Genomic DNA, 23029 nt, shown 5'->3' with positions numbered 1-23029 from the left:
GGACGCTGTTGAGTCTTTCAAAAGTTGTGATTATAGGTTCCTCGATTCGGAGTTGTTGAACTGAGGCAGAGCCTCAGTTCAGAAACGACAAAGCCATACTGGACCTCCCCCGCAGCGACGTCAGCATAAGCAGGCTTTGGTGTGATGCGATACCACGCACCTGGACCCTCTCGCGCCTAAGCATGCACGGCTTAGCCGTGTGTCGAGAAACGGAATCCTGGGGGTTAAGCTGATGGTGAGTGTTTGAACCGTTAAAGCCCCTGGCGGACGAGCACACCCCTTTGGCCTCCACTTCGCTTAGACGGCACCCTCGGACTGACCCACCTGGTAGAAATTAGCAGTCGCCTTTTCCTATTCTCTTCTCCAATCTCCGGCTTTCTCTCTTACTTTCCATGTTTCCTGTCTTTTCCTCGCGTCCTTTTACTTCCAAAATTTTCCGGTAGCAAGGGTTAAACTGGCGTATTTTAGCCAGCCTTGGCTATGTTACATAAGGCTACAGTAGCTAGGTACAGCTGGCGTCTGAGTTTAAGTTCTCGTAGCATCCACATGTTGGGCTCCGTGGTGGGCGGCTGGCGTAGCTGCCGAAATCAAATCAGTTCTGCGTGGCTAAGGCGTCATTTTCCCGATTCCTGACCATCCTCTTTCCAAAAGAGGATTCACCAAAGAAACTTTTCAGCTGTGCAGTAAGCGCGAAGAAACGTTCCCACGCCTGTATGTGTACATAGTCAAGATCCCCAAAAGTCGGTCAGAACTATTTCACCTTTCACTGTGGCTAAATGTCTCAGCGACACGCAAGGTGCTGGCTACGAAGTGACAAAAATGAGCAGGGTCGGCTTTCGTTTTGAAGTTCGCGACACTCGACAACACGGTAAACTCTCGAATCTCGTAGCCTTTAGTAATGTGCCAATGAGTGTTACACCATATCGATCACTGAACACAAGTAAAGGAGTTACCTCTGATGAAGATCTCTTGAGCCTGAGCGAAGAAGAGCTCCTGGAGGGGTCGAAAGAATACAACTTGATTTAAGTACAAAGGATAAAGGTCAAGTGGGACGACCAGGATAGTCCAACTAAACATCTGATCCTGGCCTTTGCGACGAGTATGCTACCGGAAACCCTAGAAAGAGGATACCTCAAAATTTCAGACAGCCATTAGATCCCAAATCCCCGAAGATCTTTCCAGTGTCAAAGATATGGGCATGGTTCGTAAAGCTGCCTATGCCAACTGATCTACGCAAAATGTAGCAAACACTAACGCGCCGACAAATGTACCGGTACGCTTCACTGTCCCAACTGTGACGGTGGACGCGCAGCATACTCTCGAACTTGCCCCGAATGCAAAAAGACATAATCAAAGTAAAAACTAAAGCAAAATATTTAGGTTCGAGAAGCGGGGAAATGTACCACAGGGTATGCTGATGGGGTGCGCAACGGGGCAGGGTCGCAGCAGACTCCGACATCGGCCCACAAAGGGTGTAGCTGCGGCTGTGCCACCAGCCCCCTTGCTGAAAGCAGCAAGGGCCGCATTGCCGTCTGTGGAGGCAACAATGACCTCCGAGTTCGTCGGCTGCAGGGTCTCGTCTCTCGAGGCGAAGCTTACAAAGCGAACACGTTGCACAAAAAAGTGCGCGCCTCGCGCCCCGCAAGACGCAATGTACACAACACCTACCCAGACGGCACAGTCAGTGCCTAAGGAGCAGCGGCATTCTCTTGACCGCACCAAAAAGGACAATCCTCTTGTCAAGGGACCTGGAAAGGGCCGTGTGAGCTAATCTTCGTTTCTTGAACACACAGTATAAACACTTTTCTCATTAGGCAGACACAAATAACGTAATAATAGAGAACTTCACAATCTAGATGACATTATAGAAGTACTACACACACATAACCCAAAGTTGCTGTGTGTTCAACAGACACATCTGAAACCAAGTCACAGAAACATTCTCCCTCAATACGCAATATATCGCAAAGACCGTGACCTGGCAAACGCCTAGCCCGGCGGTGTGGCAATAGTTGCCGACAAGTCAGTAGCTTGTCAACAAGTCGCCTGTCAGATGTCCTTTGGGATAAGTCAGTTGGGACGATTCTTTTACGTTGGTAACCGGTGTTCCATTTATATACCTCCAAGTCATCTCGGGAAAACAGATTTCTATAACCTCATTGATCAGCTTTCCGAGCCCTACACACTCGTAGGAGTTTTTCACGCTCAGAGCACAAAGTGCGGAGACTCACAGCGCGACGCGGGAGGTCTACTTATAGAAAACGTCGAATAAAACTCCGGTGTACATCTTCCAACCTATTACAATCTTTATCATAGTTCATATTGATCAATAGACTTGCAATTGGCTCTGCTTCTAGTTTTTACTTAGAATGGAATGTAATCAAAAATCCATTCGGAAGCGACCGCATTGAAGTAGCTCTAAGCATAGTTACAGAACATGACTCTTCTCCGTATGCCCCTAGGTGGAAACTAGCCTTCGCCGATTGGAACCTGTTTAAGGAATCGATATCTATAAAACGAGATTTTAACAGCGAATCATGTATACACGACGCAGTAGCGTATGTGACCGCTTTTATCATTTACGCAGGAGTGAAATGCATTCCACGAACACGTGGCAGCTCATGCAAAAGATGAGTGAGTGCCTTGGTGGAACGACGACGGCAAGCAGGTGCGAAAGAAACAAAATAAAGTATGGTGCATAATCCTTCAACTGCGGACTGCAGAACATCTGAGTTCAAACACATTCACAGGAAGTTCCTCTCAGCATGAATTCGTACACACAGGAGGCAAAAGTATGGAACGGCTTACGAAGTCTTAGGGGGCAGCAAGGATATCTATTATGGCTGGTAAACGGCGAAGGAAACAACCTAGAAGAGCAAGCTGATGCGCTTGGGGAATACCTCGAAGGTTGTCTGGCTCCATGTATTATTGCCATCGTTCCTTCATTATAAAGAAACAGAAGGGCGTAAGGCATTCGAATGCGGATGCAGACAGCACGAACCATACAACCGTCCCTTCGACATCGCCGAACTGAAAGCTGCCTTGATCGCATGCAAAAGCTTTGCGCCGGGGGCTGACAGGACTATGGCCGAGATGCTAAAATAGTGGCACACTGACACGCAGATGCTGGTGCTTGCGCTTTTTAACACAATTTTAGCCACCGGATACCTCCCAGCTACATGGAAGGAAGCTAAAGTTGCCCCAGTTTTAAAGCAGGGCCAATATCGATCCTCGGAAACAAGTTACCGCCCAATCGCACTGACCAGCTGCCTAATAAAGCTGTTTGAAGAGATAAATAATCGCCGTGTGTCGCGCTTTCTCGAATTCCACAAGTTGCTCGACCCACATCAATGTGGTTTCAGAGAAGGGCGGTCGACAATCGACCACCTCGTACTCGTCTAGGCTAACATTCGTGACGCATGAGCACATAAAGAGTACATTTTGTCAGTTATTCTTGTCATTGAAAAAGCAGACGACACCACGTATTGCTACAGAATTTTTTGGAATATTTCAGGAATAGGTATCGGAAAGAACATGTTAAACGTTAGTGAAAGCTCCTTACCAAAGCAGACATTTCCTGTTTGAATCGATAATGCTTTGTCGAGGTCGTTTAGCCCGGAAACTGGTATACCACAGGGTGGCCTAATTAGTTGTATCCTTCGTAATTAGAAAAGTTAAATCTTCGTGCTAATCAATTCCGTGGAGTGTGTTTCTTCTGCATATGTCGTTGATGTGTAAATTGCATTTTAGCCGTGTATCATCGCAGTCTGCGAACTACACGTTCATTATTGTCTAATCAAAGTGTCCAAATTGGCTAACGAAAGTGGGTTTAAGTTAAATCCCCAGAAAAGCGCCTGTGTCATCTTTACAAGAGAGGCCTCGTGCCAGAGCCTACTATCGAACTCCATGGACGGCGCTTATCTTTGATGGCGGAGCACAAGTGTTTAGATATGATACTTGGCACTAAACTCTCCTTCCTTTCACACACTAAGTATCTAAAAGTTAAATGCATAACACAGTGAATATTCTACAAATAATGTCCAACACTATATTAGGCAGTGGCAGAAAGTCTTGACTGATCCTCTCCGAGAGCTTCGTACGACCACGTTTAGATGAGTGGTGCCATGGTGTACCATTCTGCTGCACCAACTGCATTAAGGATACTGGATCCAATAAGGGATACGGACACAAAATCTGAACATTTTACGATAATACAGAAAATGAGTCCTCAGCGTGCGAGTACACCGAAAACAAGTAGTCACTTCGCTCATTTTTCATCGGATGGCTCTATTTTTGGCGTTTTTGTGAGCGCGCGCAACGCCGCCCGGCCCAAGCGAGTTGGAAGGCGTGACGTCACGACACCCCCGTCGGATAGCCAGCCGGCCGGCCACGGTCATTCGAGGTGCGCCGCCGCCGCAATCGCGAGCATGGATTCGGGTTCTGGTGCCTCTACTAGCGATGACTACACGTCTGTAGATGAGGACCGTTCCAACTTAGCGAGCCTTCCGCGTCAAGCGGCAAAGAAGTGCAGGCGGCCTTGAACGTGCCGGTCAGGCGGTCCGGGCCAGCAAAATGTTAATTTCTTTTTCTAGTAAACTTGAAGTGCAGCAGCAGCAGTTCCTAAAATTATGTTACGTAGGATGCAAAGTGCCTAGTTTCGTGACCCGCGTTGAGGCAGAAAGGGAGCTATTACGGCTGAATCGTAGGTAGCGTAGCTCGTCGCTTTGTGCTTACCTACGCTGCCGGCTTTCGATCGCTGCACACTTCGTTTTTACGCGACGAGGCACGGCATGTGTAGAATTTTCCAGCCGTTTCATAGCCCTGTGTTTACGGCTACTTTCACATTCACGCCATTAGAAGCCATTTACTGGTTGAACTCGTTTAGATGGGCGGCTGCGCTAGGGACCCGTCGACCAGATCACTTAGCTACACAGATTCTGTGGCCATAGACAAAGGAAAGCCTTTAGCTGTGACATTTAATAGGGAAATGCTGCGCGAACAACCAAGTCATGAAACCCAACGCATGATTATGCAGAGACCTATGAAAATCCCTAATTTTTTTGCTTGAGGTTGAAAAGCAACGTGTGAAACGGCAATGTAGATAAATGTGCTGCGCATTTTAGATTACTACACATGTATGCTGTTGTCTGGCGTTCATTCACTGGCTGTGTTTTGTATATTTGATCAATTAAAAGAGCGCTCGTATGCTGTCGTTCAATATTAGACGCAGCGAGAGTGCACACAACATGACTATTTTATGCATGTGATAAACACATGCATCCGCAGGGTAAACAATTTCTGTCACAAGCCGAGAATATCTGTTCTTGCACAGCCAATGAAAGGGTAATTTCCCTTCTTTCAACAGGCACTCCTGCGGTCACCGCTGCGGCTACATGCACACAGAAAGAGAGAGGGTCTGTTGCAAGAACAACAAAAGTTGGCGAACACAGCTAACAGTTACGAATGCGTCACTAAGCACCCGCTCTTTGAATTGCATTGCCTCAACAGGAGCCTTTTGAGCGGCATGCCAAGGCTTTTGAGCACAGCCGGGTTAGCCCGGTCGCATAAGCATCGTTGACGAAGTGGTCCGCGCAAGTGAAGCCATTTTTTAGAAGTCTCCATGCTGGGTGTGGTGGCTGACAGGCACGTATGCAAAGTTCACGCACCTTGTCTCTGGGAGACATGCGCGACGGCGTGTCACGACCGATAATGCTGTTATAACAGCCGTGGACGCAGTATTGTCTGGGCATTTTCTTCCGCTGCGAAGAATGCTTCAATACCGATCGACGACCGTGCGAACACGCGTGTAAGATGCACCACCTGCATGGAGCGCTGACGGGGATAGTGTTTCAGACAGACCACGTGCGAACATAGCCGACGGCGATAAACAAACGCTGCAAGGGACCGACACTCCGGAAAGACTGCGCCGGCTGTGGCTGACCTTGGCCGCGCGCGCGCGGGCACGCGGGGGTGTCATGACGTGAAGTTTCAGCTTCTCCCGGTGGCCGCTTGGAGGCAAGGCGCAACAGAAAATCGCAAAAGAAAGGTGTTTCTCGTTGTTTTTTTCTAAGCAGCTTGTTGTATTCGTCATTTTTAACAGTTCAACTTTTGTTCTGACGCAGAAAACCACCCACCAATTTTTGTGTCCGTATCCCTTTAAGGCGTCCGATTGTCCACAGGAGCCTTCGGGTCAAAAATTTTGCGCAAAGCCGCTATGTGGAATTGAATGAATTGTCACTTAATTTAAACTAACTTTCACTTAATTTAAGTAAACTGGAGTAATACTCAAGTTTTAGTTATTTTATGACAGTGAATTCAATCCCTCGACACCTACACGACCGTAGACAAAACCACATGTGCCACATTGTTTCGTAATCGACTTACAACACGAGAGCCCACTCACTGCTTGTCAGAAGGCTAAGTGATGAAATGGGTGTCCCGTTCCTCGAACACGCCTAATGTCCCCAGCAAAGCTGCTGCCTCCGTGGCAGTGGTGCTGGTGACATTAGGCGTGTTCTTAGGCGAAATCTCAGCCGCCCACGAAAGTAGTTCTGCCGAGTAATGCGCATCTGCAATTGTTTTTGCATCGAATAGAAACTGCTTAGAAAATCGGCATGAAAGTTAGGCCCCACGCAAAAATTAATCACTGATTACAAGAAAGGTAACTTCGGCGCATTTAACCGCGAACTTGCACTCTTCTACGAAGATTTTCGACAGTCATACTCTGCTCGCTCGGTCAACGCCAATTGGAAATTATATAAAAACACTATGCAAAACTTCAAAAACATATATATCCCTACTATCTTTATAAATGCCGACAAAAATAACCATTGGTTTACGCAACACCTAAAACGTCTACTTAATAAGAAAAAACGCCATTACCGGAAAGCAAAGTTAACTAATAATCACAGAGCTTGGGATATGTACGAACTAAGCGTCAAAAAATACGTCAAGGAATTGAAAGCTTCCAAAAACAATTTTTTTTCAACTGACGTCTTATGAATCCTTCATTCTAACCCTCGCAAATTCTTTCAGATTATCTCCCCGCCCAAGCGCCAAACTCAGCTGCAGCTATCAGACGACGACAACGTACTAATCGAAACTGAAAAATGTGCTACAGCCCTGAACAATTTCTTCACATCAGTATTTTCTCCTGCTATAAACTTCAGTTCTGACGAATTACCATGCCACTCGCTGACCACAATGGCCGATATCCAGATTAACGCTGATGGAATAGCTGGGCTAATACAGGCTCGACCGCGTCCCCCACAATCACCTACTTGCCAAATTATCTACTCTTGGAATCCCCCCATCACTGATTACTTGGATCGAACATTTCTTAAAAGGACACGTACAATACACATCCGCTAACTCTCACGACTCACACCTTTCTGATGCTACATCCGGTGTCCCCCAGGGAGCAGGCTTATCCCCGCTCTTATTTTTTAACTATATCAATGACCTGCCATGTAACACAAAAACTAGACTTCCATTTTTGCTGATGACTGCGTCATCTACAACGCCATCCATAACCCTGGTGATTCCATTGACCTACAAAAGGAGATAGACACTATCGTTTCATGGTGTGAAAAATGGTTCATGCCTTTTAACCTTTATAAGTGCCAATGTATGTCCTTTTCACGTAAGCGCAGCATTACAAATTACGCGTACCACATAAGCTCAACTACAATACCAGGAACAGACTGCTATAAGTATCTAGGTGTTCAGTTGCCATCGTCATTATCATGGGTTACTCACATTGAAACAATATGCGCAAACGCCTCGCACACACTTGGTTTCTTGCGTCGCAATCTGAAATCTGCATCGCCCGCTATAAAAAAACTTGCATATCAGACATACGTTCGGCCGAAACTGGAGTACGCATCATCTATCTGGCACCCCTCGCAAGCATATCTCACCTACGAATTAGAAGCCATTCAGAATCGTGCTGCACGCTTTATAATGTCAAACTACTCAAGTAAAACCAGCATAAGTGAACTAAAACGCACACTCGATCTTCCCAGTCTCCAATCACGTCGTATCATCTCGCGTCTCTGCATGCTTCACTCTTTCTACTATCACCCAATAGCCAGACACCCTGGACTACAACTCCCGCCTAGAATCTCTCCCCGCCTAAACCACAACTGTCCAATCGGGCACATTCACTGCCGTACGTCTTTGATGAAGGATTCTTTTTTTCCAAATGAAATAGCGCTGTGGAACACTCTGCCCGACTGTATTGTCTCTTCCGCCGACCACACGACTTTCCGTGAGAAACTAACAATCCACTACACCTAGCATGGTTTGTCAAAAATGCATTTGCTACTTGACCCCTTTTAAGTAATTAATTAATAGCGATTCTTTCTCATGCATAGTATGTTTTTAGTAGTATTTTATGGTTTCTTTACAGTAATATTGATGATAGTACCGCTTGCTCGGTTCCCTCCTGAGCGTTGTTTCCTTTTCTATTCTTCGTCTATCTTTTCTTCCTCTTTTCCCTCCTTAGCGTGATGAAGTGTTCCTCACAGTTTGTTTGCCCTCGCCTTATGTAATGCCTCCGGGCCTTGTGGCTTCAATAAATGAAACAAATTTATAATATTGAGCGCACTTGAGCCAGTTTTTTTTTTATGTCACTCAATTCTCCTGAGCAGACGATCGCGTTCACTGAATGTCTGTTGCTGCTGAAAACCTAAATTTACGGTTATCGCAAATAGCGCATCAGAAAAATAATATTTTCTGCCTCAAATGACTTCCATTTCTTGCGTTACTTCTGCAATCAATACCATGCTGCTCAAATACCTTGTCGCCTTGCTTCTGCACTCCAACCTTGCTTTGCTCCAATTGCTCCCTTTATCGCTTTCCTATTCAAGTCAGCGAAATTTTGGACAAAATTGGACAGGACATCGCACAGCCGCGTCTCCTACAGAGCATGATAATCGGCTGAGTACACAGGATTCGTGGGTACTCGCCTCAACGTGTGCAAAGGCGTTTTTAAAGCGGCAAAGCAAAGGCTGGTTGCGACAAAGCATGGCCGTCTTTTCACGCACCAAGGCTATTTAGCGAAATGAACACCAGCAGTGCATGTGCCCAGGGAGCTCCTTAGCACACGATGGATCCTTTGGGGGCCACTTGCTTACGTTTTGCCGAAGCAGTGAGCCTATAAAAAATATGCGGAAACACATCACTCTGGCAGAAATTTATCGAATTTACGAAAATTTTTGGCGATAACCGTTACATTTGCTAAAATCTCGCTAACAAGGCGTAACTGTCGTGTTTGCCGTGGCTACCGCTAATAAACCCGGTAGCCCTCTGATAGAAAAATTCATCGAGTGCAAAGGAAGGGAACCGCAACTTGAATGAGATACTGTGGAAGCCGAGACATATACAACAAGCAAAATTCATTGTCGAGGTTCCACCGGCTTCTTCTTACGCTCATGTATTTGTGATTGTTTGCGCCTGCTAAATTGCTGTTTTTATTATCAGTTTATTGATTTATATTAAAGCAAATTCATTATACTCTTGCGTAGAAAAGAAACGAAGTACACGGAGGTGCATCGCTTCCAACCTTTTCAGTTAAACTGTATTTAATTCTGCCTAAACAGTTCTTAAGCACAGCTCTTGAGTTTAAATAAAACTTTCAGCATTTAACCTACTAGTAGAAACGCAATAATTCTCGTTTTTAGATCGGGAAGTAATCTCTGTATGTTCGTTGCCGGCCTTTAATTTCGTATAGTGCGCATTGAAATGTTGCATTGCAAGAGAAAGATCAACAAGACGAGTAAACCAAGCACAGAGAAAACGGAGGCAAACGCTACTACCTTCACAGTCACGGCGTACTACTCGACCTATTTTATGCGTTTTGTCGAATAGTGCAAGAAGGAAGCTGCGGTCAGTGGTCTGAGGGCAAACTGAAATATCTGCTTATCGAACGTATTTTCCGTCAATGCACCTAGTACGGTTCCACAACGCTACTCTCCCAGTGGCACTGTCATGCTTGACAGGGTATACGACGTGCATTGAACGTCAGCAGTAGTGAACGAATCGTTTTTCCTTCTCGGTAACGCTCGCACCCAATAATTACCATGTACGTGTGATTTGACCCTGTAAATATTTTTAATGAACAAAGTACATTTTGACATCACTGAACTTTCAGACATTCACTAATTCCATAATAAGTAACCGCTAAACGACCTAATTTATCTTGTTTCTCCTGTGATCAATAAATGAATTCTGGGGTTTTACGCGCCAAAACCATGATTTCATTATGAGGCACGCCATAGTTGGAGACTCTGGGATAATTTTGAAAACCTGGGGATCTTTGACGGTCCTCTAATGCACGGGACAGGGGCGTTTTTCTTTTTTTTTGCATTTCGCCCCCATCGAAATGTGGCCGCCGTAGTCGGCATTCCATCTTACGACCTAGTGTTTAGCAGCACAACACCTAACCCACCAAGCCACCACGGTGGTTTCTCCCATGTGATACATGGGCTCACAGTTCACTGCCATAATCCAGTCCGAACTCTGTCAAGATGAAGTCTGAAAAAGTACGTTTTATGCAAACTGTGTATTGTAGACTGAACCGTGACAAAGAAGTACTAATATTGATTAATGCGGCGACGCTGTGGAGGCACTGGGTATTTCAAACAATGGGATCAAAAGGATCTTCAAAAAAATCGAAGATTTGATAATTCAGGGATTTCATACAGGTTAATATTCCCGCAAAGGCAAAGATTTATAAAGGACTCAGAGCAATAGCAGGAGAAATAATTACGGAAACTAGTCATACTTTTAGTGGAAGCTGTCATTCGACTCATTGTAACACGAAGACTTGCAACACGTCATCTGAGAAGTTCATAACTGTTTCCAGAACTGCAAAATGCTCAGGCTACTAATTTTCGTAGTGTAATATAGTATGGACCAACTCAACCCCGAAATTCGAAACAGAGATGCAGAAGTGTGCAACTGTCAAGCCCTCAGCAGATGTTGTGCGTTATGTGGCATGTTTAAGCCTGATTATAGGACGCGCACAATGTAAGCGTCCTTGCCCAGCCACGCCCTCACTCGCACCATGCTCACTCCACGAAAAAGTGTAAACAGCTTTCTAGAATAAAAAAAATCATCCACCTTGTACGGGTCCTATTTGCTAGCTTATATTTCTCTAATTTACACGCAAAGAAACTGTCCTGGAATTTATTCAAACAAACTGGAAGTTTATGCACCGAATCACACAGGCATTGCGTTCATCGAGCTTTCCATGATGCCCACTCTGATTGTGTAACCAGCCGAAGTTGAAACCGTTTTGAACGACGTGAGAGGATGCAATTAGTAAAAAGTAAAACTTAGTAAAGCAACAACATGTTACGCGTAGGCTTCGTCTTCAAGAGCAACAATAACGAAGGGAAAGGCCTTTAGCAGAGCCGTCGGCACTTAAAGGACCCCTGAAACGGTTCGGACAAATTTTGTAGACGCGTAGGGTTCAGCTTAAGTAGAACATTCGCACCACAATTTAAGTGAAGCGTTACGTATTAATGGAGCTACAAGCGATTAGAAGTTACCCTCCTCCCTACCCATGCTTTTCCTCCTCAACTCGTTCGCCGAGCGAGCGGGCCTAAGTTCCGCCTTCACTGGTTCCGCGTCGCGATGCGACGTCACATCGTCCACTTCCGGTTGTTTTGGAGCCCGCCCCCGCCCGCGCGAGACCTCTCCGCTAGCCGCTTGGCCGTCGACCCCAAGCGAGAGCTATCGAAGCAGCGTGGTTTGCGAGCATTCTGTCGTAGCGCCGAACATGTCTGGTATTCCGTTAACCACACACTAGCGGTAACCACAGGCAAGCTGGTCATTTCGGCAAATGACTGGAGGCATAAACTGAAGCTGATGAAGGAACTTTAGCGTAGACGTACGTGAGCGGCCTGATCGGTCTGCACGGTCCATACACTTGTTGGCGCAGCGCTTAACCAGCCAAACACAGCACTAATATTGCTCTAAGCAAGTGTAAAACATTTTAAACACTTATAAAAACAACGTGTTGATGATTACACTCCTGCGAAAAATACACACCAGCAACAAAGAAGAATACACTTCGTTGCTGCTACTGCGTATGGTTGAGCTCTGTGCCACCAGGTGGCTGCACCGTGCAGACCATTCACATTTGCCCTTCTGCTCATCTCATGGGTCATCCCGTTACGGCACAGTCAAGCGGCCAAACTCTGTCCCCTTGCGCTTGCGTTTGCCCTAATACCGGACTCGCGAAACGCTATTGCGTTAGTAATCTTCCGGTGTAAAGTGACGGCCACAAACGCGCAAATCCTGGTGCCGATCGTATAGCGGCAGTCCGATGCCCAGCAGCCAGTTCGCTCGTACGCTGCCTTGCAGAGGGACACGATGTCGCAGCTTGACACATTGCCACTCGCTACGTTTGCAGTCCACAAGCAACAAAGTCGAATCATAGTGCTCGCGAAAAGACTGAGACCGATTCTGACCGCGGAGCTCTCGTCAAGATGGAGTACGTTGTAACACAAGCAGACGACACTTTCTGTGTGCCGGAAGTGCTCAAGTGTACTGAAAAATTATTCTTGTGCATTCTCTTTATGTTACTTTCTTTTCATAAAAACAATTAGCTAACATTCCAACTATTATGAAGATCACTTGTTTACCATAAAGTTGGAAAAATTATCGATCACGCGCCCTTGCCAGCCAATCGGATAGCTCGCCCCACTGACGTCGTATGGGTGATTTCGGTCATATGGGTAGGGGCGGCTTAAAATTCCGCCGAGCACTGTGCTGCGATCGGCAGCGATGTACATTTTTAAAACCTTATAATAAATTACACGCTTTACGCGTGGCACTTAGATGTGTCAATTAATGATCAGAAGGACCTACTCAAACGACTCAGTACGTTTGTAGAAAATCGTCAAAAGCGTTTCAGGGTCCCTTTAAGTGCTTCGCTACTAACTACCTGTGTCTACACATTTCTTCTCCACGCGGTTGCGCGTAAGCAAAGCTAGATCCTGTGGCAGCGCTTGTCAGGAGGACAGACATGCATAACGCCCATGCACCTTGCGCACCTATCGACTCAAAACACAACTTTTTTCGCAGATGTGTATCCGCACGATCGCACATCATTGTCACTCTTTCTCACTCGATTTCACTTAGATAACATATTAATAGCGAAAATTCTCGTAGTGTACTTTGGATGCTTGTTTTGTTTCTATTGTTCACGTTTCGTTAGGCCGGAATGTATAATATCCGTGTAACTAAAATAGTAGTACTAGATTTTCTTAAAAGAAAGGCACAGAGGCCGTAGAACGAAAAAGCAAAAAAAAGAAAACATTACGAAGTTATAAATAAGTTGAAACCAAAAGCCAGCTTCGGTAACTTGATTGAATAATGTATTACTCTACGTTTTAGACTTCGCAGAGCACACTAGTCCGTTTTTTATGGCAAAGTAACAGCAGCGCAGTTCGTGGCGACACTGCCAGCTGATTCTAAACGAAGTCTCAGGCGGTTTGGCCACACGCAAACGAGCATACCTTATGAAGTGATTCACTCTTATTTCTGTTGGATCCACATAACTCCTGACGCTCAGTACAGCTCTGATGCGTACTGATTCGGCAGTCCGCATGTTGAGCTATTAATAATAAGAAGGTTTACAGTTTATTCTCACCCATAAAAAAACATTCCATGCTGTACGTGCCTCTAATATGCATTTTTCAACATGTTCTGCGCGTTTATTTTCAGGTCACTTTTTATTTCAGGAACGCTTATTCCCATTTTTAAACATGGTGGCTGCATCGCTTGCAAAAATAATGATCGTGGCTATCGGAACCAGCATGTGGGTGTGGATGCAAGCTTACGTCAAGATTCAAGTTGTTTTGCACGGAAAATCTATCCTCACGCCTAAACCTCGGACAGAACCACCACAGTTCACGAATGAAACGTTTGGAAGGCATGAATACGCAAACCTGACCGTAAGTTGCCCCCATTTTACTGGCAAAGGAGTACTGTCATGACATTTTCGGCTCACAATATTTTGTGGGAAACGAAGGGCAAGGACCTCGAAGTTCTAGAAGAACTACCAGAAGGTCTACGCGCGCGTTCAATATTTTAATATAAATCCTTTTCTACGGCCAGTTTACGTTTCGTTTCCCGGGACTTGGTGATTTAATGTCGTCGAAGGCGGTCACGTGCGAGCAAGATATCACGATGTTTTGGAACTTGCTCTCGCTCGCTCGGTCACTTCCTCTGCTGCTGCTCATTGTGAGGCCCCAGAGTCACACAATAGACGAATGAGCGAGCGGGAGCGAGTGTCAAAATGCCGCGATGTTCTTTTTACTCGCCGTCACCCTCTGCGTCGAAACATCGTGACTCATACTCCTAAGAAACGAAACTGAAACTGGCTGAAAATATCAATTTTAATAAATCCTTTACGGTGCTCTTGGGTATGCTTGTTCTTCTGCCAGGGTGATGAGGTCCAGAATCTTAATTTGCTCTAAACATGAAAAGTCGAAAATAATATGGCACCAATACTTTAAAGTGATCAGATTTTCAACTTGTTATGTGATGGTGTATAATATCTCTTGTCGGGTTCTTCTTTTACGTCATGATGTCAAAAGAATATTCTCGTTAGGACACCTAATCAATTAAAAATTGACTTTCTGCAACACACAAACAATTCACCGCCTTCTATATTATTCAAAAAGGAGCGCAATGCTTGTTAGATTGATGTTCATTCGAGGCCTCTTACGTATCTGACTGTCGATCGAATGTATAGGAAAGAGATAGTCTGCCTTCACACTGCTCGCGACGACTGTTAGCGACTGCTGTTCGAGTTGGCAATGCAAGAGATTGAAAAAAAAAACAATATGCCCTGGAGGTAGAGGCAAGCTGAGACTCCCTGCAGGAAGTTTCATAACGTGCGGTTAAAGACGTTTCGTTCACGTTGACCTCACACCTTTTTATTGTCCAGAGACGGGAGCACAGCATCTTGCCAGTGTATAATTCACGACCATATCAGCATCTGTGGAACTGCTCAGCGTCGATATTGTACTTAAATATTTTACAGCGATATCTGTTACGTGCGCACTCCCATAGTCACTTTGGTGTCTGTGGCGGGTGCCCGTGTCTACCAGTGTCCGAGGCTAGAATCTGAAACTGTTTTGAGAGAGACCGAAAAAAAGAGAAAAATGCGTACTGCTGAAAGTGTATTTATATTCCAGTCCCACAGAGTTTCAGTTGGAGGTTTTTAGCCTCAGCCGTCCCAGTCTTACATTCTTTATTACTTTTATTCAATCATACTGAGGTTAAGTTATCACGGGCGCACTTGCAAACCGGTCGAGGTAAAAAAAAAAATATGCGATGCTTTGGTAAGGTGCAAAAAAAAAGTAAGGCAGGAAAGAGATGGGAGAAATCGCAGGCCCTCTTGACTGTACCGACGAGCCCCGCTTCCACAATGATTGAATTTTGCTTCCTCTCGACAAGAGAATGCTCCGCGCACCTCGGCTAATGTTTCCTACAACCGGTTCCGCATGGAGCAGTGCAAGATAAACTGGGCTTATTATTGCGCTTATGCCAATGCTACAACACAACATCAGAGTGCACCTGCAGAGCTATGATTGGCCTTGCTCTGCAGCCGATTTATAAAGCAGTGCGAAGCCGAAGAAACTTAAACGTAAGCAGAGGTCAGAAGCGAAAGAGAGGATAGGAAAGTGAAAGAAGAAAAAGCCGCGCCTCCTTGTAGTTCTTCCCTATCATAAAGCGTCACCTCGATAAGCAAATACGGTAAGAACTACAGTGAACATTAAATGAATTTTTGTTCTCTAAAGCAGACAGCCGGCGTTCATGTTGGAACACTTCCTGAACATAATACAATACGAACCAGTTCAAGATTTATTGCGTAATATTTCGCTGTCTATCACTTCGTAGCTTGGTAAAATGAACAAACCAGCAATTTATTTGTTAACAGCCACAAATACATAAGTCTTTTTGTTTGCAGCCAACGCCCCCGACGCTCCCATTTTGTAGTCTAGCACCAAGGCTGATGACCCACCATTATGTGAAATATTCAAGGCCGCACATGAAAGCGCACCCTGCTGAAAAAAAAAAACTAGCGGATATACCTCCGCAGGATGGGTATCTTAGATATGGAAGAGGATAACGCAAATTAGGGGATGCCCGAAAGCCCTATCCACGACAACATACAAGGCTCCTACGCAGATCATTCTGTCGCCAGGGCACCCGATCTGTGCACCAACCTGTTGTCAGGCATAAACCCACCACCTGGGCTCCCTTCTGGTCCAGATATGCATTCTGTTGCGCTAACATGGCCTAGCCAACACCACCTAGATAGCACAAGGGCTGTTTACTGCGATCCATGATGTCACGCTACCTGGCCCCAAATTTCCATTGACAAGGCTGGAGTGATGAAAGCAGTGACGTCAAAATCAATGTTGCCTAGTCGGGAGCACCCCCATTGGATTCTATGGCAGTCGGGCCGGGTAGCATGACGTCATGGATGGGAGTGAAAAGGCCTTGGGCTATCTAGGTGGTGTTGGCCCAACACGGGCACCAGCAAGGACAAGCGCTGAAGCGCTCTTCATATCCCGCTCGTGGTTGATACAGAGAATCGTTCGAGCACTTGATTTGGAAATTTTAAACTTCGTGCAGTCTCCTCTCTGCTCTGCAGAGCAAGTCCGTTTACCGTGATCGTTAAACAACTTTTGCTGACTAATTTCCTTCGGAAAGTTCCCGTTTCAAGTCGACAAGAAGTCCACAATTTTGTTGCAGAATCTTTTCCAATCACGGGCCTCCCCACTCACAAGTTGCGAGCTACGTGGGTCGTTTGTGACATGATGTGCTGAGCTCTTCTTCCGCTTCCTCTTCTATCTGATCTCTATCCTCTTGAGGATGGTCCGTGCGGTGTTTCTTTCACACCCAAATTTAAAACCTGCGTTTCTTTTTCTTTCGTGTGGCGTTTATCGGTTTCCATGAGATAAGCTACAACAGCTAGCCGGAAATGGCGGCTTTCCAAAGCAGTTCACAATCTAGTGTGAACGCACTGAGCTCAGTCTGCTTTTGCTAAACCTTATTGCGCGCGACCGCAAATGTGGCGCACACTCTGTCGAGTCACCGACGTAGCAGTTGGAGCACCTAGGCTGCCACTGCGTAGTACGAGCAATTATTCGAAACTTCTGGATAGAAACTGCGCACCGCGGCAGCAGTACGAAATTACAAGAAAAAAGGAAATTGTGTGCGATTTCTCTTGAAGTTCGAAGCGGCCACGGTGGAAGCCAGTCCAACATTGTGCGCTAGAATAATAGGATTGTTTCGTGTGCAGAGTAAATATTCCCTTCTGGAAGCAAACAATCTGCTTGTAAAGCCCGGGCATGTTCTCGAGCTGTTCTCTGCAGTCCAATATGTCGCGCACATGCATGCTGCAGTGAAACCGTTCTGTTTTCTCTTTCAACAGAAAAGCACCACCCACGCATTTACTTTTTTTTTTAATTTCGAATGCTTCACTCTATGTTGGCAGGTCCGGTATTTAAAGAAGGTTTCCAGAATCTTGTTTTATATTCCTCTTTCAATATACGAGTGCAGCTCTTGTGTAGCACTCCCGCTAAATGCTATCCACGGTCTTTCTGCAAAAATAATTATAAGTTGCGACAGTTTGTAGAATAGACAACCCACTTCTACGGGTTCTGTATATGTATGTTTTGTATTATACGTCCGTCACGTGACGATAGCGGCTCTGCACTACTAACAATTCGCATGGCTTAAGTCTGCAATGATTACCCCACGTTCCCAGATTCTGTTAGCACCGTTCGCTCACCTCTTCATTCCCCTATGCTGCCACTGCCGATTGTTTTCTCGAACTAGTTAAAGCTCCCTGTTTTTTCCTCCCATCTGCTACCAGAATGCATTATAATTGAGAAGCATTGTTTGCCTCATTCCAGCCACTTTGTGGTAGGCAGGTAGATTCTTTTGTTGCCCCGTTTTGGACCTCTCGAATAAAACGAACTGCGTGGCCGATGGGGGAATGAAACTGCGGACTTCCGGCACAGCAGTCCGAGGCTCTAACCATTACGCCACGATCGCGCGCGTACTCCTCTCATGCCAAAGTGGACTACCTTTATCGGACCTACGGGCACGCGAATCTCGTGCCAGCTTGTCGCACTCTTATCTAGTGTCCACTTGTACTTTGCGACGCTGTGTTCAATACACTATCTTGGGCATCTGTCCATATTCCCCATTCCTTCCCTCGTAGCACCGGGAGCTACGAAGCTGTGCGACGTTGTACCGCCTTCATGATTGGGCCAGCTCAAACAGGTTTTAACTCTTCACCACGGGAGGGAAAACACTATCGTCCTTATACATAGCCTACATGACATACAGATAGACACGTTGAATTATATAGTACGTAGTCTCTGATGACGTCACAATCCGTGTTCCTCTCGCATCCGCTGGTCCAGTGCCTATGTAGAACCCAAGAATCGGTGTCTTGAACATGGCGTCCAACAGCCAACGTAGAAGTCACGCAGTAGTCGTCCCCGTTGCATTGCTGCGGTTGTCGAACACACGCTTCCGTCTGACACATAGCTGCCAGCCTCACGCGAACGCGTTGGTCCACATTGCAAAGCTTTGCATAGCACAAAACGATGGTGTGTGCCAGCTACATGCGAACTACTTTGCATAGGACCGATACCCACAGTGCGTGGGATCTGCGTAATTTTCGACTGTGGTTATGCTATCAGCGACGCTCAAAATGTCTATGTTGAACGTCTGTTTCGCTTTTCCACCTTTCTACTGGCGCAAGTTCTGGACCTGCCCCAATGATCTGGGTAAAGAGGCCACGTGTTTTCCCCCACTCGATGTACACCAACTTCTACGCAGCTAAAGACGCACATACTCTGCATTTATGCACGGATGTTAAACTTCCTTTATTGCCTTGAAGCATCCCCAGCTCTAACACGAGGTCTCGGCACCGTTGAACGTGTCATAATATAACCGAGAAATTTCAGAACGGAACGTGCGTCCGAGCATACTTATTGAGTCAACCAGCACTCTTTGGCCGTTTCCTGTTATACAGTTTAAGAAAAATTGCGCAGATCCGAAGCACTTTTCGAAACCTATGTCACGGCCGCTCAATGGAAACAAGGTGCGGCCTGCCGAACGCGCCTCTCCGCCGGTGATTGCGATAGTTCTTGTTCTCTCCGCCGCGCCTGTAGTGGCGCTGCACATCGGCGAATGAGGGGGGCCCACGGGGACTCGGGAGGCCAGGTTAGGTAGTAATGAAGAAGGTGGAACCTCAGACTAGCATCACCGTCAACAATAGAAAAAGTATCGTCGTGCAAAAGGCTACATAACTATGCACGGCGGCAGATGAAACGAAAAGTGGTTAGAGATTGAGGAGCAACAGTTACATTGACAACTAACAGGTGTGCATGCGCTTACAGAAACGCACCTTAGAGACTCGGGAAGATCCACCAGTGATTGAGAACTGTTTGGGAAGGGTGTAGTGGTTCCAGGGCTTACATATGAAAACGCAGTTATTTGCTTGGGGTTAGGCAATGCGCGCCGGCATGCGACCCGGCGTCGAGATGTGTCGATTGCGCGCGAGAGGGTGGCAGGCGCGATATTCGGCAAGGGAAAACGAAGCAGAAATAAAGACAGTACGAGAAAAATGAAGACAGGCAGGTACCGCAGAGTCACTTCAAGTGCTCTATTTGTGTGTGTTTACACCGATGACTTCCTCAATGATGTGGATTTACGAGTATCTTCAGTTGCTTTCTGTGTCGTGAAGGAAGCGCAGCTTCAGATATGGAACTAAAGATATAGAGTGGTACTGACGTGCAAAACACGGTTTCTGTTGATTCTGAGCACAGGTTTAAAAAAAATAGGGCTTCGTTTAAGATGACGCATGACTCACAGAATGCAAATTTGTTTTATTTGAACCCTACTGTTCAAGGTTTGCAGTCTTCTCTACAAACGCAGGACCTTGCGGGAAAGAGGCTTTCTTGAAAGCCTGAGCACACTGTCCAAAGAACTGGTAAGGTCCCCAGCCCAGTTCGCCAGGAGGGGTCTCAGGAACTTTTTTAGAAATATCTCGCAAAGCTCTCGACAGTGATCATGGTCCGTACACTTTGCACACCACATGAGCGGGCAAACCGTGAGGTGTGGGAGCACAGCACATGAGAGGAGCTGGCACAGTTTCCCACAGCGATAAACTTCAACAGACTGCAGAGCTAATTCGACGAAAGTACACAGCAGCTTGCATAACCAGACGACTTCAGGCCGCGGGTAGCTCAGTCCACCTTGGTCAAGACTGAATGTGAAGTGATACGCTCCAGCCCGCGAAGCACTTCCTTTTAGTCGCACCTTGCATTCACGGCACGCCACCTGTATAATTTCACAGATTCAGATTTCACTAATTGCGTCAATTTTCTTCAACTTGACCAATATTCAAATGGCTAATCATAAGAGTAGGCATGGTCATTTAAAAAAATAGAGCTCACCTTCTGCTCACAGACGAAAGCCAGGTACCCCGCCATGTATGTGAGCGGTGCGAACTCAAGGTGTGGAGGGACCTCGTCGTGCTTCATCACAGGCTGGAACTTCCACAACACTGCCAAGGCTGCCTCCGGTATAGCTGGGTCTTCTCGGTCACCGTCGTGGTTCCAACCTTTCAGCGCTGTCTTGCACTCTGAACTTGATGGCGCGTTTCCAGTGCTGGCAGCCTGTAAAATCCCGACCTGTGCCCCAGAACATGGTTGGTGATTGCCACTTTTGCAAAAACCAAAACACTAGACACTTCAAGAAGCAAACAGCAGCCGAACCTTCAGCAACTTCTCTGCTGTGAAGACTGCTGCTCTTGCATCAACTCGGTCATTACCGCCATTGAATTGGCGGAAGCAGCTGAACACAGCCTCTACTGGATCGCTGTTGAGCCCATGGGTCAGTACGTACTTGAAGCTGCAGTGTTTTAAAATCCAAACAAAAACAAGTATGGTTAACACCTTGAAGTCACGCATCACATTAGCCAAGCTATAATCAGAACGTGAAATTAGCAGGCAAATTTTCGCAAAATTTGTGCTTACCCCAGGTCGGTCAGCATGTACTCAACGACGGCAACCGTTGATCTAGTTGTCATTACGGTAGCCTCGTAGGTCTCCTTTGTAAGCGACTGCATACGGGCTTTCATGCTTTCACGTCTCACATTTTCGAGGTAACTGATGAAGTCAGCTTCAAGCCAAGCCAACCTATCATCCTCAGTTTTGACGAATGGCCTTTCCCTCGATTTCCAACCAGAAATGTCATGGAGGTCATACCACAACCCAACATATTTCATGAATGTGATAGTTGACCGACAATCCTGAAATTGCGCAGCCTTCTCATGTGATCGAGGATTTTTTTGAAGGTACTCGAGGATGGCGATTACCGTAGGCGAGAAAACGAATGTCGCGCGGCAGACCTTCATCTTTTCAAGATTGCTGGGTTCAACGTGAGCTCGGCTCAACAGTCGCACTGGCTTAACAAGCATATCTCTCTGGATGTTGTAGAGTGTCTTCAGGAAAACGCCTCCTTTGATTGGCTCGATACCGTCGGACATTTCTCTTTCCAGCAAGTTCGTCCTTAAGTTTTTGATCAGGTGGCTGGGGTCAAATGACAAAAATAGAGGCTCGCCTTCGCGCTCTGGATGTGGGACGACATGCTGGAGTGTGTTGTCATCGGACAAGTTCCGGAACATGGCTGTGTTGGTTTGGTGGTTGTCAGTGACAATGCGGACAATTCGAAATCCTATTTCTTCAACTGCCTTGATGACACTGCGCGTCAGGAGAAGGAGCTTATCGTGCTTCAAATTTCTCGTAAAAAAATAACCTACTGGAATCACATATACTGTTGAGAGTCCACGCAAAACAAAGCAAAGAAGCCTGTTGGCTACCACAACAGCAGGTTCTCGCGCCTGGCACTGTACATCGACGAGCCCAAAAATTCTATCCACTTGTCGATCATAAGTAACTTTCTGCTGTATTGACATTTCGTCAACTATGAGGCTGCAGTACGGCTCTTTTTCTGAGAGTAAACTACACCTTTCCACTTGGAGACGTTCGCGGATGAGGCTAGTTATTCCGGTCTCTCCTGTAGATGACCCAACAAATTTCTGCAGCGTAGATCGGCAAGGCAGCCTGAGAAGCTTTCTCGCTCTCACGTGTTCGTACCCTTTACGAGACGTTGCCTTCCACAGCACACATTCTCGAACTGTATTCTCTTGCCATGTTGGTCTGACCTTACTAAAATTTTCAACTTGTTCAACGAGAAACTCGGCAGTTTTGTCGCCCTCCGCTGCTGCTTTTCTTATCTTCGTTATAGCCTGCACCGCCTGGTCCCCTTCGTATAGCTTTAGCTTCTCCTGAACGTCGTCGCATTTTTTTGCAGCTTTTGTAGTCGCTCGTTGAGTCTGCTAGCTTGCATTTGCAGGCGGTGCGCGTTTCTCTTGGTATTTGCCATAAAGCTTGTCAAACAGAACGTAGTCTGGCATTCTTGCGCTTTCACACCGCTTTGCAAGCTGCATCCTGTGGCCAAGCAGTTTTCCGGACCAGCGACCTCGTCCGCATGCGGCGGCGTTGCGCGCAGCTCGACGTCGCCTTCAAATTTACCTAAGTCCGCATCAGAGCGGCGGGACGCTTCGTTTTCAGATCCTGCACACAGCTCCTGCAATGAGTCGCCTACTTTAGTTATGACAGTGGCAGGTGCGACACGTATTACTGGTCGGCGTTTCTTCGAAGCCGCGGGCAGCATGTATACAGGGTACGACGGAAATTGAGTCGGCACGGCTGTCGGCCGCAGCACCTTACGTTTTAATCCTTCCTTGTAGTCGTCCTCCTTGAAGTGAAGCGAACAAACGACGGCCCTGGAGTTCGGCACCCACTGGCTACCTTTGTGGTTGCCTTGTCGCGAAATATGCCGCAGCCAGACATCCCGGAGTTGTTCCTTCGCCGGCAGCTCGTGGTAAGAAAGGTCGGAGTTCCTCGCAGCA

General features: G+C 46.5%; 1 protein-coding gene across 1 annotated transcript in view; it reads left to right on the top strand.

Annotated features, from left to right (window-relative positions):
• Positions 1-23029, top strand: part of LOC142587444 (AB hydrolase superfamily protein YfhM-like) — a 63417-nt gene that overhangs the window by 3995 nt on the left and 36393 nt on the right. Inside the window, exon 2 of the mRNA XM_075698467.1 lies at positions 13738-13967. Within this exon, the coding sequence (XP_075554582.1) occupies positions 13779-13967 (189 nt within the window). The 5' untranslated portion in view covers positions 13738-13778. The remainder of the gene's footprint in view (positions 1-13737; positions 13968-23029) is intronic.

The sequence above is a fragment of the Dermacentor variabilis genome, chromosome 7 (assembly GCF_050947875.1).
Source record: "Dermacentor variabilis isolate Ectoservices chromosome 7, ASM5094787v1, whole genome shotgun sequence".
NCBI classification, from domain to species: Eukaryota; Metazoa; Arthropoda; class Arachnida; order Ixodida; family Ixodidae; genus Dermacentor; species Dermacentor variabilis.
Note: the sequence above shows the minus strand (reverse complement) of the source record. Positions and strands in the feature narration are given on the sequence as shown.